This window comes from Astatotilapia calliptera, chromosome 19, assembly GCF_900246225.1.
Source record: "Astatotilapia calliptera chromosome 19, fAstCal1.2, whole genome shotgun sequence".
Lineage (NCBI taxonomy): Eukaryota > Metazoa > Chordata > Actinopteri > Cichliformes > Cichlidae > Astatotilapia > Astatotilapia calliptera.
The window spans coordinates 21,144,044-21,161,220 of NC_039320.1; the positions used below are offsets into that span (position 1 = coordinate 21,144,044).

At 38.5% G+C, this 17,177-nt stretch overlaps 1 protein-coding gene across 1 annotated transcript in view; it reads right to left on the reverse strand.

The window, feature by feature from the left end:
* The window catches only part of LOC113012378 (uncharacterized protein C14orf132), a 29,550-nt gene extending 13,065 nt beyond the window's left edge, over positions 1 to 16,485 (reverse strand). Inside the window, exon 1 of the mRNA XM_026152526.1 lies at positions 16,066 to 16,485. Coding sequence (XP_026008311.1) covers positions 16,066 to 16,092 — 27 coding nt within the window. The 5' untranslated portion in view covers positions 16,093 to 16,485. The remainder of the gene's footprint in view (positions 1 to 16,065) is intronic.
* Positions 16,486 to 17,177: the final 692 nt, after the last annotated feature.

The following is a 17,177-nucleotide window of genomic DNA, read 5'->3' on the forward strand; positions in this document are numbered from 1 at the left end:
AAACAAGGAGAAATCCTAAAGCTAAAAATGGCATCAGTCAGCAGCACCTAAAAAACACCAGAAATAAGGGAAAATGGAGCTGAAAAGTTAAAAGATGACTCAGGATTTCACTTCTATATCCTCCAAAACAAGTCTTAACGAACTGAAGAGATCAAATCAGAGGCTGGCAGTCTAGAAAATCTATTTTTTCTGCTCTATTATTTAGATGATTAATGTGCTGACTACCTCTTTAGGCTCTATTCGTGATACACATAATTGTTATTGATGCAAGCATTCAGACTTTTCAAATCATCACATTATTCCTCAAAGTCTAAAACTGCCTGAGATGCTGTGTTCCTGCCTTTACACAAAGAATTGTGAGCTGGATCATTAACTTCATTTTACAAACAAAGCAGGCAAGTCTTTCAAAAGTGTTTTGCTTTTTAGATTTATTTTCTTAAATAAATTAATCAATATCCATGTATCTGTGTAAAAAAATTAGCCACTGCTACCTTTGTTTTTGGAGGTACAAGTAAGCCAATTCTGCAGATGTGGTATACTAATTACTGACACACCCACTATGAATGCGGGCAGATACTTGCTAATTAGTAACATACAAATAAAATACTCACTCATTAAAATTCGTTAGCTTTGTTATGTTTGTATGAGCTGTGTAAGCTGAAAAATATCTGGAACATTATTATATTTCTTTGTATAATTCAGATGATGAATCATGTGGAGCTGTTGCATCTGCATTTGGCAGGAACTTGTCTTTGTTCCACCTCAAGCAAGGTTGTCACAATATATGGACACAATAAATGCTGATTAACTTGCTACCCTTTTCTACAAAACCATATGAGGCAAATGAAGGCAGTAAGATCATAAAAGTGAACTGATAACTCAAATCTCAAAGCAAATCTACTTTCATGACTTTTTACAGGGTTTTTATTTGTGCCTTAACTCATTTCAGTCATATTTTCAGTCTTCAAAAAAAAAAAAAAGATGCAAACCATAAGCCCATCTCAGAGACACTCTTTAGCAAATAACGAGTAGAGACCTGTACCCTCAAAAACAAACAAACATCTGGGCTCATTTACAGGATTAAATAATCTTTATCATGGTCAAATCTAGAAGAGTTAAACTGAATTTGCATTTGAGATTTTAAGGACAGAGTTTATTCTATTTCCCAATCTCAGTAAAATCTATAAAGTTCAGTACATAGAGTGATCTGGTTTTCATTCTCAAACTTTACTGGTAAGTATCAGGGCAAACAGGTTGAATGTGTATATAAGGAACACTTGTGAGAGATTAGAAAAGACCATGCACTTGCTGTATATGTTGCTGCTGTCAGCCACAGCTACATCTCCATCCATGTCTGCTCATTCACTACAGAGAAACCAAGCGCAGAGACGAAAGTGCTGAATTGAGTGTCCGCTCATGTAAGACTAAGGCTTGAGGTGATGTGCTGCAGGGCAGGCTCTTCTTTGCTCTTACTCTTAATATACAGGCCAAGCAGAAAGACTCACATCTACTTCATTATCTGAAGTACAAAGCAGTTGGCAATAAGATGAAGAATCATCTTTTCAGCTATTGAAATGACGAGTAGCTCTCCTTTAAGCGATCTCAGGGTCAGTGATTCAAGGAACCACATTCTCCTCCACATGCCTACGTACCTTAAGACTACTGCATTTGTAAATTATATCAAGGTAGATATCATTGTAATTATCAATAATGATGTGCAAATTGCAGTATTCAAATATTCGCATTTCATATTATGCACACTTCTGTCTCCCGTCTGTGTTACATACACACACATGCATTGTACTGTAAAGGCAAGTCTTCCCAAAGAGAGGTTTGCTGTTTAAGGAGACTAATCTAATGTCTAATGTTACACAAACAATGAGGTGAACTTATCCAACAGTGGTTGCAATGAGAATATTGTCATCTGCTCTGTAGGCTAATTTGAGAATCTCACTTCCTCTGCTTGAGCTTGTAAAAGACTCTCATTACGACTAAATTTCATTTGCGACAGTAATAACGGTAATATTGTTGCGGCAACAATATTAACAGAATTACAGCAAGCGTTTGTGAGGATTCATGAATAATTCATCTTCAATTTCACCTCATGTCACTTTTCTCACTTTAAAATCCTAAAAAGCTGAGAATCTGTGCACACCTGCACACTCAACGCCTCCAGGTCATGGTTCAATGAGGTCTGGATGCCAGAGTTCTTCCTGACATCCTTTTCCCCCTCAGTCACTGACTGCTCTGACCTTGTCATTGCTGGTCTCATATCTTCTTCCTCCTGAATCCCAGAGGCTTCAGTGACATGGGAATGGGAGTCACTCATCTTATATAGGCGGAAAAGTTATCTCCTCAAGGATTCTACTGACTCACACTCTACACTATCATCTCACTGTATTTACAAATCTTTATGTACATATACAGTGATTAATTTATTAGATCACCACCCAATGAAAGATTTGAGCCACAGCTGCACTAAATTAGCAGTGCTGCTAATTACCAAAATCATTTTTTTAAATGTTTCTGTTGAGGCTAATCCACCAGTGTATGCAAGCTCCTCCATAATCATTGACTTTACTGCTTTTTTGTAAATCGGTAAACCTCATTATTATTTTCAATTAAGCTGGCAAATTACAGATATTAGAAAAAAATGTTTTGGTGGTTAAATATTATGCCAGCCTCAACTTGTGGTCTATTTTTTAAGAGATTTCTTAAATATATTTGTGTTTAGTTCTATAGCACATTTAAAACAACACTATAAGAGTAACTAAATATACAACACATTTACACAAAAAAATCATAAAATTAAACAAAGTAAATAAGATTGTGCATAATAAAAGCCAGGGTACCCTGCTCAGCTAGAATTGAAAGCAAGTGAGAATAAGTAGGTTTTTAATAGTGCTTTACAATGGATGAAAGACTGAGTATTGCTCCAGAGGAGCTGCTACTGAAAAGGCTTTCTCTTCATTGCTTTTGAGCCTAGCAATGTACAAAAGCAGTTGGCTTGCAGACGTCAGTGCTCCGTAAGAGTGTAAGGTTGCTAACGTTCAATTAAATAAGGTTGGGCCAAAACCACTGAGACTCTTAAAAACAAGTAATAAAATTTTAAACTGGACCCTGAAATGAGCTGGAATGTAGGTGTAATGTGATCACGCAGTTCCTTTCCTGTCAAAAGGTGAGCTGCTGCATTTTCTACAGCCTGCAGGTGACAAAGTAACGACTGATCAGAGGCAACATATGAAGAATTACTATAGTCTAAGGAAGAGGTAATAAAAGTGTGACTTACTCTCTGGAAGTCATGTGGCGGGAGGTACTCCTTCACCTTACTGAGGATACTTTGTTGAAATAAGCTTGTCTTCTTTCATAATCTGCTTTTCACATTTTAATGCACAGTCAAAAATCACACGGGGTGACGGTAAGAAGCTAAAAGACAAATGGCACTGTTGTACACATTTGGCTTCCCCAAACAAAATTATTTCTGTTTTGGTGAGTTCATCTCTAACCATGTTTGTACCTCTCTAGGACCGATCACCAGTGCCTGAATAGAAGCATGGCTATTGGTTTGTATGTTTGTCTATACTTTATTCGTCAGTAGTCACATTTGAATTCTGCAGCCTCATATGCTATTCGTGCAATTTGTGTGTTATGTGTATCACTGTATATCCCTGAAGAGAAATGGATGCATTTTAAAACATCTCTGGATAATTTGTATGCACTGTGCATCTCTCTACTTAATGACCTGTCTTATTAATTTCTGTAATTCACAGCTAAGATGATCTATTTTCATCCCACACCATGATATATTTATTTAAAAATTTAAATTATAAATATTTATAACAACAGCAACTTGATTTGTTTATTCTTACTGTAAGGTAAAGCTACTGGGATATGTGACTGAAAGGCAGTAGGATTTTTTTTTAAGGCAGATTAAGAGAATTTCTCTCTTTGTTTGTGAATATGCAGTATAATATAAATCAACATCCGCATGGCTGCTGGTATAAATACTGCTTGTGTATGTGTATGACATAATAATGTGATTTAAACGTGGGTTATCAGAGCAAACATCCCCTACCTACAGTAATCCACTTATGTGCACACGTGTTGCGTCAGAGCAGCCCTCAGGTCTGCAGAGCATTAAGAACCAACACTTCCTGTCAAATGTAAACTGCAAATGTAAAGTCATCTCTGTGCTATGTGTTTTTCACATTTTTTCATATATTCTTTTCATATATGTATGAATTTAAGATAAAATGACAAAACCGATGAGGTGGATAATGTAAGAGGTACGAATGGTTGTCAAAAAGCACTAGAAAAGTGATCCATCTGTTACACAGTAAATAGTACTTTGATTTCCTCAAGATTAACTGCAAACACAATACGCAAGTCAAGAGCAATAAACATTTGTTTTTTGATCAAATTGATTTGACTTTTGTTAGCACTGCTGCCACACAGGAAGCAGATCGTAGGTTCAAAGACAGGCTAGAGCCTTCCTATGTAGAGTTTGTGTGTTTTTCTTCTGCCTGTAAGAGTTCTCTCCGGGTACTCCAGCTTCTCTGCCTTTTGCCCTGTTACAGCTGGGATAGACTACAGCCTCCCTCATTGACCCTGTAGCGGGTGGAGGGAAATGATGCTGTAAAAGAAGAAGATGGATGGATGGTTTAGTTTCCTTTTTCCTGCTGGGAAGGCATTTTTGTATTGTATTGCTAGCATAATGGATGCTTTCCAGCAAAATATCCCTAACCTCTGAATCAGGGTTGGCAGCAGATCATGAAGTGGACGGGGAACCAACTTTAACAGGGGCCACTTGCCTCAAGTCACTTTGCTATTTTACAATTATTCATTTACTTGTCAATTCTTTTCCAGTAATTACAACCATACACATATTGCACACTGATAGAAAATTGTAGTTACAAAACTCCAAAAATACCTGTCTTCAAGGCAAAGCAGGAAAGAAGCACACTAGGATAGCTGACTGTGAGCGCTCAACACATTTCCATTTGTTTTGCAATTTTCAACAAGGGTCGTGCTTTAAAACTAGTGACATGGGTGTTTACGTTTTTCATTACCAATATTGTATGAATTAGTGTAACTTATAGTCAAAGTGTATCCATAGAATTCAGCCTCGGGGGATGCAATTACAGGATACAGAGGCCCATCCATAATGCAAGCGCTGCTCTGAACACAACTAAACTGGTTATGCTGCTCGTATTAACAGGGATGTGCTTTTGTGGTGTTATTATAAATGCTTTGGTGATCAGGGGCTCTTTGGTGAGGTTAAGGCCTCAATGCTTCTTTAGGTGTAAAAAGGATTTAAACATGCCTCTTTTTAACATTAACCCTAAAGAAAAAAGCAAAGCATCTTAATAATATCCAGTCCATTTAAATGTATCCATGGGTGGCTACTAAAGCCAAAAGACATTTTATGCTTTTCTCTGCAATGACAGTCTCAGTATTATGCTTTTTTTTTTTTCAAAAAACAAAACAAAAAAACATAAACCTGCCAGCTGATATTGATATTTTTATATATTTAATCAAAATAGATTGTGTGGGTGTAAAAAGAGTGGCCACAGGGGTTCTGTGAACAAACACAAGAATAAACACAGAAGGCTCCACAAAGTGCTGCAGGACTTGCTGTAAAGTCTCCAAAATTAGATTTCCCTGTTTATGTCAGTGTGGCCTCATGGCGCATAATGATCTGCAAAGTGAATGAGTTTTGGTTGACCTTTACTTAAGTGGATCTGAAGTACAAAGTGAAAATGTATTTTTTATTATCATTATTTTGTCCTTGGGGCTTGGTGTTGGTAGAGCAAAAAGTGGTCAGTCATATTTATTTGACGCTTGAGCCTTTTTAGTTTGCTGTATGTTGTAGTAAACAACAAAAAGCAAGCATTATTTCATTATCCATGCAAAATTGAAAAAACACAAAGCCTGTTTTAAGCTACGAGGACGATGTTTCTTCAGTGTGTATGTTGTCGGCAGTGAGAATACTTATGCCTACACTCGTATAGTACAGTGTATAACCTATAGACTGTTGTAGGTTGACATCAGCATTTATGAATGGTTATTTTCCCTGTGGGTGGATGTCATACATTTGTCATGTGTGTGCCATGTTGGCCTAGTTACATTACAGTGGTGCCTCTCTGTTTGTTCTTATTAAAATTCTCGCAGTATGAGTTTATTTAAATGTTTGCATGTACAATGCATCATGAAAACACATTAGTTTCTGAATAATTTGACAGAACAAATCTGGACAAGCCTACATTAATTATTGCACGGCAAAAGAAGGAAAAAAAATGAGCATGAAAGATATACACGAAAGCCCACGTATGCACACGAAAGCCTTGCATTTATGTCTCTGGACCTTCTATCCATCAGTCATCATTATAAATAAATAATTTCTGACTTTCGCACTCTGAGATGTATACAAATGACAGGGAGCAATAGTGAGTGGGTGGTGAGACACAGAATGTGTACAGGCTGCAAGTGAGCGGGACTCAGGTGTGAAATCAGTAACTGCAGCAACAAACAATATCATCGCTTCTTAATGACAAGTATGAGCGACAGTAAAGTATAAGACTGCACAGCTTTGACCCTTCAGGGCCTATGCTATGCTTAAAGCATAGCCGTAAGCCTAACCTGATATGGCGTATGCACTACATGTTCCAGTATGAATATCCTCACTATCCATTTGCTTATTTTGGCTAGAGTAAAACGCCCCGGGTAAAATATTGTGATACTTCTTAGTTTGGTGTAAGCTTAGGTCTGAAACTGTTGATTCCAAAACAGAGTTATGAAGTTCAAATGCATCAAAACACCTGCTAAGAGAAGGTTCAAGCACTTGCCAACAACTGATTCACAACTCCTTGAAGGCGTCATAAAAAATTCAATGTTAAAAGGGAAAAAAAAATGCAAACTTAGTGTACTTCTCCACAAATCAAGCATACCAGCAGAGATGCCAAATGACTTCCATATGTAATACAGCTTACATACTGTAAGTGCCTGATTCATTACCTGGGCATTAAAGTTGTATGTGCCCAGAAAGGGAAGGTCGCAGCCAGATTTACTTTATATAAAACATCACAAGGACAGTGGAGGCCCTGCTAGTACTAAAATACAACCAGGGTTGTAATGGGAGAGGTATCATATGTTTTCATATGAAATACAGTCAGCAGCCTGTTCTTGAGTTGTGGCTAGAGCTACAACAGAGACTGTCAGCTGTTGCCTTAGAAGCCAATCTAAAGGAAGACTTTTCTCCTAAGGCAGCAGTATTCGTGAGCAGTGAAGTAATATTGTGTGGTATACAACCTAAACTCCTTTGCAGATTGAAGAGGAGTTGAATGAGAGGGAAATGGAGGGAGGGGAAGGCCTCTTTGTACACTTTGTCACTCGCCTTAGGGCTGCTTTCTTTGAACAAACCCAAGGTCACACTCAAAGAGTAAGGCCCAGTGAAAGAGATCAAATCAAGAAGCAGGATTTTGTTGTTGGTATTATTATGGAGGCATTGTTTGAAGCCAGTAAGGTTTTAAAGTTTGGAAAGAGTAACAGCTGACATAAGTTGTGGAAAAGCTGCGAGCGGGTAATTAACTTAAACTGTGGAGATGTAAACAATTTAACTGGCTTCTCCTGGAAAACTACAGACGCCATGTTGGAGACTCACGACCCACTTATACTGCCTTTAGCATACTAATGATTCCAAAAATGCATAATGATACCGATATATTACAGCAGCCGTGGCGATGTTTAACTACAATCATAATTCATCACTGCTTCCTCACTAATAGTGTGTAATCAGCTTCTGCCATTCACCATTCACCAAAGCAGAACAACCACTCACTGTTTAACTCTCCACAATTGCCAATCGTGTTTCCTTTTCATAAAAAAAAAAAAAAAAAAAAAAAACTGCTCATGAGCTGAATGCAGATGTGCATTTTATGTGCGTTTTAACGTCTGGAGCATCAGCTTGAAGCTCATTTTCAAACAGCAGGCCGAGGCACTACTCTTCAAAGTTTTACCCTAAATTGTATCTTAATTTTATTTAAAACACATCAATACAGGCTGATGAAGCTACTTTGCAATTATCTAGGGGGAATAGATTATTCATGCCAAAATGTATAATTGATGCTTGCAGAATATCTAAAGCAGCACACTATAAGAAACATTTGGCATAGGTCTATCAGGGAAAGATGTTATTACTTCATACTTGGCTGTCACAGTCCATCAAGTCTCCCTTTCATTCACCCCAGGACTTTTTTCAATATGCAGCCACTCATTTTAGGTACGAAACAGCTGGGAGACATTTGCTATTACAGTGCAAACATGTTGTAAAATAAGATGGCAAGGTGAAATTGAGAAATTATGTGTTGTAATATGACAGTTATTGACAGTTCATTTAGCCCCGGCTCCCTTGGTTACTGTTGCTACATCCATCAATTATCTGGTCTCACTTGGCTAAATTTTGTTTGATAACATTGATAGACTTATAAATCAAAATCTGAGGAATTTTCAAGATAGTAAGCCTTCCGTAAGCTGTTGCCAAATACATGTTTGTCCCTCTGGTGACAAGAATTTGGAAGATCCCATTAAAAATCTCTAGCTTGACTTTCCATTTACTGAAATAGATCTTTTACGAGAGAATTTCAACCACTGGATGCATTTTACTGCTGACTCGTATGCTTTTGGCTATAGCTAAGTCAAATTTATAACTTAAAAACATATAGCATTACTTGAAATAGAAAGACCCACACCCCTGTTTTTGGGGTGTGGGTCTTCTGATTGATTTCAGGCTTCTAAAGTTAACTTCTGCAGGGTCAAACATGTTGATTTCATCTGAAAAGTCCACATGAACAAAGCCAACTTTCTGGGACTATGGGATACGATACGACCCTAATCCTCAGCAACTCAAGATCAATTTAAGATCAGTTTAACATGATCATTCCCCTCTTACACCCCCTTCTCACTCCCGACGCGTAATATACCGACGATTTGTCATGTCACGAGGTGTTCCATGGGAACGCAAAAGGTGACCGTCTGCGTTCCTATGCTACACACCGGATTGTGCATGAAATCGAATAGAATGACGCTCCTGCAGTAACACACGTTCCAGTCGTGTATTCCAGCCCAAACCCTAACGTTAACCACCACCTTAATCGCGTTAGATAGTGTTTTCCAAAGCGATTTAAATAAAATAAATGTACAGGTGTAGATTCATTCCAAACGGTTCTCGTGTTTCCTAATTTTTCCGAACTCGTAATATAGGGACGTGTTGGGTGGCCAAAGGCGTAACATACCTATGATTTGTCACCTAGTGTAAAATGTTACGCTTTGGGAGTGAGAACGTGTTGCCTCCTAATGTATTACAATATTAAATCCACTAGCTAAATAATTTTTGATCCCACCTGTGACACCAAAACAAAACTTGTATGTCAGATTATTATTATCATTTGAGTGTCACACAATACAAAAAGCTTTGAGCATATGGACTAACAGCAATGTGCTGGCAGGTATTGCTATTCCATCTCCATCTCTTCCCAACTTTTGCTCGGTGGTCAATAAATCACACCTGCTCCAGTGAAGATTGAGCACACAAAAGGGGATGAGGAACCATTGCTCTTTCTCCTGACCATATTTTACCTTAAGGCTTCTTTCCTAAAAGGGCAGAGATTCATGATCAGGGAAAAACAAGGGGAACTGGACTCCAGTATGCAGTAAAAATGCTGGTTTGTTTTGAAATGTTGCTGTTCTGAAATGATTGAAATGTTAGTTACTGCATCTGCAGTAGATGGGCTGTGTTCAAGCATCCTTTCTCGTTAAATTTAGAGCTCAGCAGAATTTAAGGCACTATTCATCCATCCATTTTCATCCACTCCTTCCAATTTAGGCTCACAGGGGGATTGGAGCTAGCATCCTCTAATTAACCATGTGTAGCCACAGAGATTTCTGCAGGCACTGCTTGCTTAACAAATGCTACATACTCCTGGTTTAGATTTCCAAAGGCTAAAGTCACTAACAAAAATATATAGTTTCATAACATTAGCTTTCATCCAAGAAAGAAATACTACACCTGTTGATAACTTCACTGCAGTGAGCTCTTACTAATCAAGACAGACTTAGTGAATAGATATTTTTATTATTTTTTTATTTTTATTGGACAAATACATTACTACAGATGTACTGGTCGTACCACTGGGTGGAGGTGCTTTACTGTTGCCTAGTTTAAAGAATTCTACAAGAAGGCAGTTTCATGCTTCATTCCAAGAATAATGGGAGCCAAAAACAGAGATTTGCAATTTCCTGTTAGTCAGGAACTTGATGGTCCCATTTGCATGCTTTCTTTTAATATCATTTTGGCACTTTTATGGCTTTATTTGATATTTGATAAAGACGGTGGAGATAAAGAGAGAGAGCGAGCGAGCAGGGGAATGAACATACAACAAAGTGCCAGCCAGGTGGGAAATGAATTGGAAACTCGTGGCATTTTTGCTAGTGTGGTTTATGCCCAAATCAGAGAAAGAGGAAGGGTGGGAACCTGGAGCTGGCCATTTAACCACCTGCTGCAGCATTACTGACTTTTCAGCATTTTCTGTCTTCGATATGAGATAATTAATGTATCTATCTGATTCTAGGAAAGACTGCATAAAAAGCAGTTGACAACACCAACCCACAGTACTACTGTATGCTCGTCTCCCCCCGCTATTCTGTATTACATGCATCCATCAAGTGGGAGTAAACTACGAAGTGGCCCTGCATTGAAGAGCACGACCTCTCCTTCAACCCATCTGTTAATGGAGACGTGTCAAGCAGGGCAACATCTCTTAAGGGTTTGTATAAGAGTTTGTCATTAGCAACTTTTTAATGTTGGTTACTGCCTTTTCACTCTCTCTGTGTCCTTGAATTTATCAAATTTTTATACCCAGAGACATGAGAAAAGACTGCATGTACAGACAATAAAGGAAAATAAATCAGTGACCTGCCTTCAAATTGCATTTCTTGATAAGCTACCAGAATAGAAAACATACCTATCAAAGCACGATTACCTGCTTTTCATCTATTTAAAGCACTGATTGTTTCCCCCCCCCCCCCCCCATGCAAACAGCTCCGTGTAATTTGCTTGAGCTGACTGTTTGCATTCAACCTGTGTGCCTCTAAATATGAAGACACATGAAAATCTGGGTCTGTTGCAAGTTTTCACTATCTCAGGACTACAGCTTTCATGTAAAAGCAATTGCTGAAAAAGCAGACAAAAGAAGACCAGAGGGGAAATAAATTCTTCAAGATGAAAAGGCTGCCGTGACATTATTACACTCTTCAAATTAGCCACGACTATAGAAAGCAGGAGATTTTTAATAGGGGCAGTCAGTTCGTGGAGAATTCACAGTGAGATAATATCATTATGTAACTCGACTTTTTTTATGAAGTTGGGTTTAAAAAAAAGGAAAAGAGAAAAAATGGCCTAGATTTACACTTTGTGTCTATTTCCAAAATTGTGTTTAGTGAAAAATAATCTAGTTTGCGAATAAGTCAACTTGAATTTCTATATCTGACTCAATATCCAGGGGTGGTGGTGCGCAAACATATCTTGCTATATCTCCAGCATGTCTTTCTAATTCTAAATTATCAGCTTGTGCTCATTTTTAAACACTTGCTTTTTATGTCATCTGGCAAATAAACTAAAGTGGTTTTGTGTCTATATACATAGGTCTGCTTGTTGCTGCTGTCAACAACGCTTTACTTCATCATCCTGTCACTCTCATCTGTACTCTTTAACACAAGAAGAGATGTACAAAGCCTGTCAGGTAGAATGACTTGGGGCTATAATTTCACGAGAAATCATGATGGCTTGCCATGAAGAGACAAATCAGCCTAAGAGAGAATGTGGAAACAAACCAGTACTCATCCTTAGCTATGAATTTGGCCAGGTAATGAAAATATTTTAAAGCGAAAGAAATAGACATGACAGGGGATTAAATATAACCCTATATGTCAGAGGTGGTTATAGTGCATGTATGAAGAGCTAAAAAATGAGTAAAAGGCAAAGTCCACTGGGACAACCTCCACTGGATAGGCAGACCCTTAAGGGTTTTGCTGCCCTGTGTGGCAGATCTGTCAGCTGAAGCACGTTTGAGACTGGCAGAATGCCCAGGATGTTTGCGAAGCTTGTCTTGGGCTGACCTCAACATCAGTTACTAACACAATGATTCATTTTCTTATGCCTTAACATCTGCCAGTTAAATAACCTCACAGTGACAGCCTCAACAAGATGCTAAGATATACACAATATAATTAACATCAAAGTAGCAGGATTGGGGAAAAAAAGAAATTCATAAGTATGTGGATGTCAAAAATTAATCTTGATATCCACAGGGATCTAAGGGAAGCTGTGTGAAACATTTCTCAGTTCAGTCTAATTGAATAGATAAAACGCAAACTGCCGAATCGCACTCAGCTTAGCATTCAAAAGCTTTGCTGTGATTGTCGCCTATTAATCCATGTTTCACAATGCTCGAGGATGCCACCACTTTAAAGCTAATGCTGTATACCCTTTTTCCATTTCAAACCAGCGAAGCATTGCTGCCAAATGCAAATCATTCACCAAACGCAAGAGTGCACACATTGTTCTGTCAAGAGCTATTTAGAAATGTTTCTCGGATAACATACAAAACCATTTTAACAAAAACAGGAGTGAGAAATGCTGAAAAACAATAGCCAGTAATGCTACCAGTTTCTGTGTAATGGTACACACCGTGCATGTTATTGGTTCTTCTGAATGACAAGCAAGCTACTCAGTTTCTATGGTCAATTTCCTCTTTTCAAATACTACAACAATAATGACCAGTGCATCTTCAAACCCACCAATTTTCTACATAGAGAAAATCAGAAACCTGCTCATCTGAGTTAAAGTTCTTTAAAAAAATTTCCAATCTTTAGGCCAGAACAGCTTTAGCAGCATCCGTCATCTTTTAGAGACAAAGTGGTGGTGAAGGTCCAGTGATTTGCAGGCAGCAGAGCTACACTGAGATGGATGGGCAAAAAATCATCCATTGTGAAGTCAGTCTTCAAAACTCCAGGGACATTTGCCTGACTTCATTCACAGTCACCATTACAGAGTGACTCAGGGCACAGGAATGAATTTCACTTCAGTTAAATTAGCCATTACTGATCTGAGAAAGCTGCATTCTTTGGGGGGAAGGTACGTGAATGTTGAAAAAGGTGAACTTCAAAAATGGCAAGTGTGAGGTAAAGAGTCAAGAGGGAGTGGTAAGCCACCTTTCTAGTACCAAATACAAAATTCCCTTTAAAGCATTTGTTTACTGTTGTTTTAGGACTGAAATTAGTTAAAGGGGAATCGTCTGGTGTGGGGCTAGTAATACACAGCAGTCTTAACTACCAAGATTTTTCACCATTTCATTTCATTCAATTCATTCATTCAAAATGAAATAAACACACAAGTGCCGAAAACTGCAGTTCCTTTATCGACCATTTGAAGCTGGTGCTCACATGTTAATTGAACTGAAGGTGTTACAGACACATATGGCAGATGTGCGATCAAGCAAATGTTGAAAAACAAGTTTTATCTACTTACCAAACATCCTTGGAGCATTATCTACTGGTGCGCTGTAAAAGCTATTTTGCTAACTGAGTTTAGGTCGCTATAAATACATATAATAAAACATATTAACATTCTGTTGGTCTTTTGTTGGATTCATTGCTTTGCCTACAGTGTAAGTATTTCACACTTTTGTCCTTTACTCTTTAAAAACATGTTTCCTTTGTCCATAATATATTACTAACATACAATAGGACAAAGGACAATATACACTCACTTCCCACTTACTTAGATAAACCCGTTCAACTGCTCATTAAAGCAAGTATCTAATCAGCCAATCATATGGCAGCAGCTCAGTGTATGTAGCCATGGTTAAATGACGTGTGGAAGTTCAAACCAAGAACAGGATGGGGAAAGAGGGTGATTTAACTTGGTGTGGTTGTTGGTGCCAGACATCGGTAGTATGAGTATTTCACAAATGCTGATCTACTGGGAACTTCACACTCAGTCATCTCTAGGAGTTACAGAAAATGGTCTGAAAAGGAGAAAATATCCTGTGAGCAGCAGTTCTCTGTGCTTTGTTGATTCCAAAGGACAGAGGAGAATGGCCAGACTGCTTCAAGCTGATAGGAAGGCAACAATAACTCAAATAACCACCCATTACAGCCAAAGTATAGAAAGAGCATCTCTGAATGCATAAAATACTGAATCTTAAAGAAGATGGAACAGCAGCAGAGTCTGTAGTTTACGTGGGCTCATCAAAATTAAACAACAGAAGATTCATGTTGTCGTCTCAGAATTTGGCTTAGACAACATGAATCCTGCTTTGTATGCAGAGTTCAGCCTGGTGGTGGTGCTGTGATGGCGTGGGGGATCTTTTCCTGGTTAATTTTGGCTCCTTCTTTCCAACAAAACATTTTTTAATGCCACAGCCTAGCTGAGTATTTTTGCTGACCGTGTCCATCCATTTATAACTACGGTGTGCCCATCCTCTCGTGGCTGTTTCCAGAAGGATAAACACAAAGCTCAGATCATCTCGAACTGGTTTCTTGCACATGACATGGAGATTACTTTTCTCAAATGGCTTCCACAGTGATCAGGTCTCAATCCAATAAAGCACCTGTGGGATGGGGTAGAACGGCAGATCCACATTATGGGTGTTCAGCCAGCAAATCTGCAGCAACTGTGTGATGCCATCATGTCAATATTGACGAAAATCTCTCAGGAATGTTTCAAGCACCTTGTTGAATCTATACCAAGAAGGATTGAAGCAATTCTGCAAACAACCGAAAGTCCAACCAGGTACTAGTAATTTGTAATTAAGTGTCCTATGATTGCATATTTCTCAAATATTTACATTTTTTCACTCTTTTTTCCCCCTATGTACTGAAAGGGTTGCTGTCTAGTTGTCTGGTATTCATCTCATAAATTAATCAGTTGATCCATCTCTAAACATTACTTGTATCTATTACCCATTTTGGGGACCTTTGCCAAGAATTTCATTTGTGACACACTGTTTTTCTTCCTTGCATGAAGAAGAAAAAATACAAAACTAATTCCAGCATCTTCACTTTTGACTTGTGAGGTTTCCATGCTCTCCATAATGTATTACTTTGCTTCTCTTTAAATCAGGTAATAGTGAACAACAACAACGTATTCTCAGATGGGTCCATGCTCCAATGCATTTCCATTTAGAGGTCCTTGATTTAAAAAGATTTGGGAGCATTTGGCTTCATCTTGCCTCAAAGAACAGCCCTTGGCAGAAAAAAAATAATGCAATGAACCCTTTAATAGTAGTTGTGCAACGAATGGCAAAGTAGATGGCACCAGATAAACCACAAGCTGCCAGACACTGAGAGAAAGAGACGAGAAGGAGGAGGAGGGCAGGGAGAATATCAAAACAAACCCCATGTTCTAAACAGATGCACAATAGCACATGTCCTCCATGGAGCCAAAATCACTTCAGCACGTATTATGCAAAGCAGTGCAATACCATATTTGCATGAATTACAAAAATGATTTGGGCCAGTGAAGCTGGTGCAATTCAAATGCCAAAAATAAAACGAAATGAAGAAGAGTATCACATCCACGATGTGGTTAAAGCTTAAAATATACATTTGGAGCTCTCATTATTTTGAATTCTCTGACACAAAAGCATACAGAAGTGCAGCAACTCAACGCCTAATGGTGACACATGAAGCAAAGAAAACCTGCGAGCTATAAACTTTGAAAGGATAAGGAAGGAAACTAAAGTATTTACTTGAAGACTGTTAGAGTGATGCTGAAGTGCAACAACGTCCCACTGGCCCTCACACAATGATATGCGCGCATAAAGACGCGATGGTATCCATACTGAACCATGTTTGCACACTGCAATTATTGGAAAGTGTCAAAGCGTGATATGAACTTAATCCTCGGCCACGCCCTTGAAATCCACGGGCAAAATACATTCATAATAATTTTTTAAAAGTTCAGACAAGCTAAATATATTTGAGCAGTTTGGAGGCAAAGCGTCTCACCTGTGCAGCCATGAATGAGAGATCCATACTGTTGCTCCGTTCAAGCCAAGGCACTCAACGAAAGATGCGAACGTGCGTGTTTTCTTTTCTTTAATTCCCCGTCAGAGCATTTGCCTGCTTTTGTTTACTCGACATCCACCGACTCCGCAAGTTGGTAGGTGGACTTCACGTGAAGCGCATGTCGAATATGAAGAGTGGAAAAGAATATGAGGAGGAGAAATGAAGGGGGATAACGAGGAAGGAGGAAAAGGGAGGGGGCGAAGCAGACGGGGTAATGAAGAGATGTGGCTGCGAGAGAGACAGCGCGAGTGAGAGGGAGAGCGTGGAGGAGGCAGGGGAGCCGGACTGCCACATAAAACGGAGGAGGTGCAAGTCCTCCCTCTCTGTCCTCAGTCTCTGTCGCTCTTCGTGTGTGTGTGTGTCATGCTTCTTTCTCTTTGTGCCTCCCTGCTGTTTCTTTGTCTCTTCAAGCTGCGTTGTACGTCATTTTCTCATATTTTACCTTTTAATCGGTTTTTTTACTCATTTTCTTCTGTTTTATTTCATAAATCAAAAATGAATGAAAGCGGGGAAAGTATTTTAATCTTTTCCCACAATGAGACTGCATTTCCTAACAAAGACAGCATTCAGTGCTATCATTTTTCATGGAGATTGTTCCAGTCTTTCATTGTGGAGAACAATTGAAAATGTTTTTTTGCTTTTTCAATCATTGAATCTAAAACTAGGAACTATAGCTCTTTATTCTTTTGGTTTATATGCACTGTTTTTTATAAGAACTGAAGAGTTCTTTAATGATGCAATGCATGTATAAAATATATTCACTCTTCAATTCAGAGAAATCTGGATTTCAACATAACAATAGCACCTTTCCCAGAGCTGGGTCTTTTAATACCCCTTTACCATCTCTGTGTTTGGGAACAAAATCTAGAGCAGGGATGTGAAACTCTTTCTAAATTGGGCCAAACCGGTGAAACTGCCTTTTCTATATTTGCTGAAAAGTCTTAATATGAGGAAAACAAGTGCAACTTCTACAGTAGATCTCGGTTTTTCTACATGATAACTGTGTAAAATTACAGACAAGATATTTCTTGAGTAGATTAAAAACATGAACT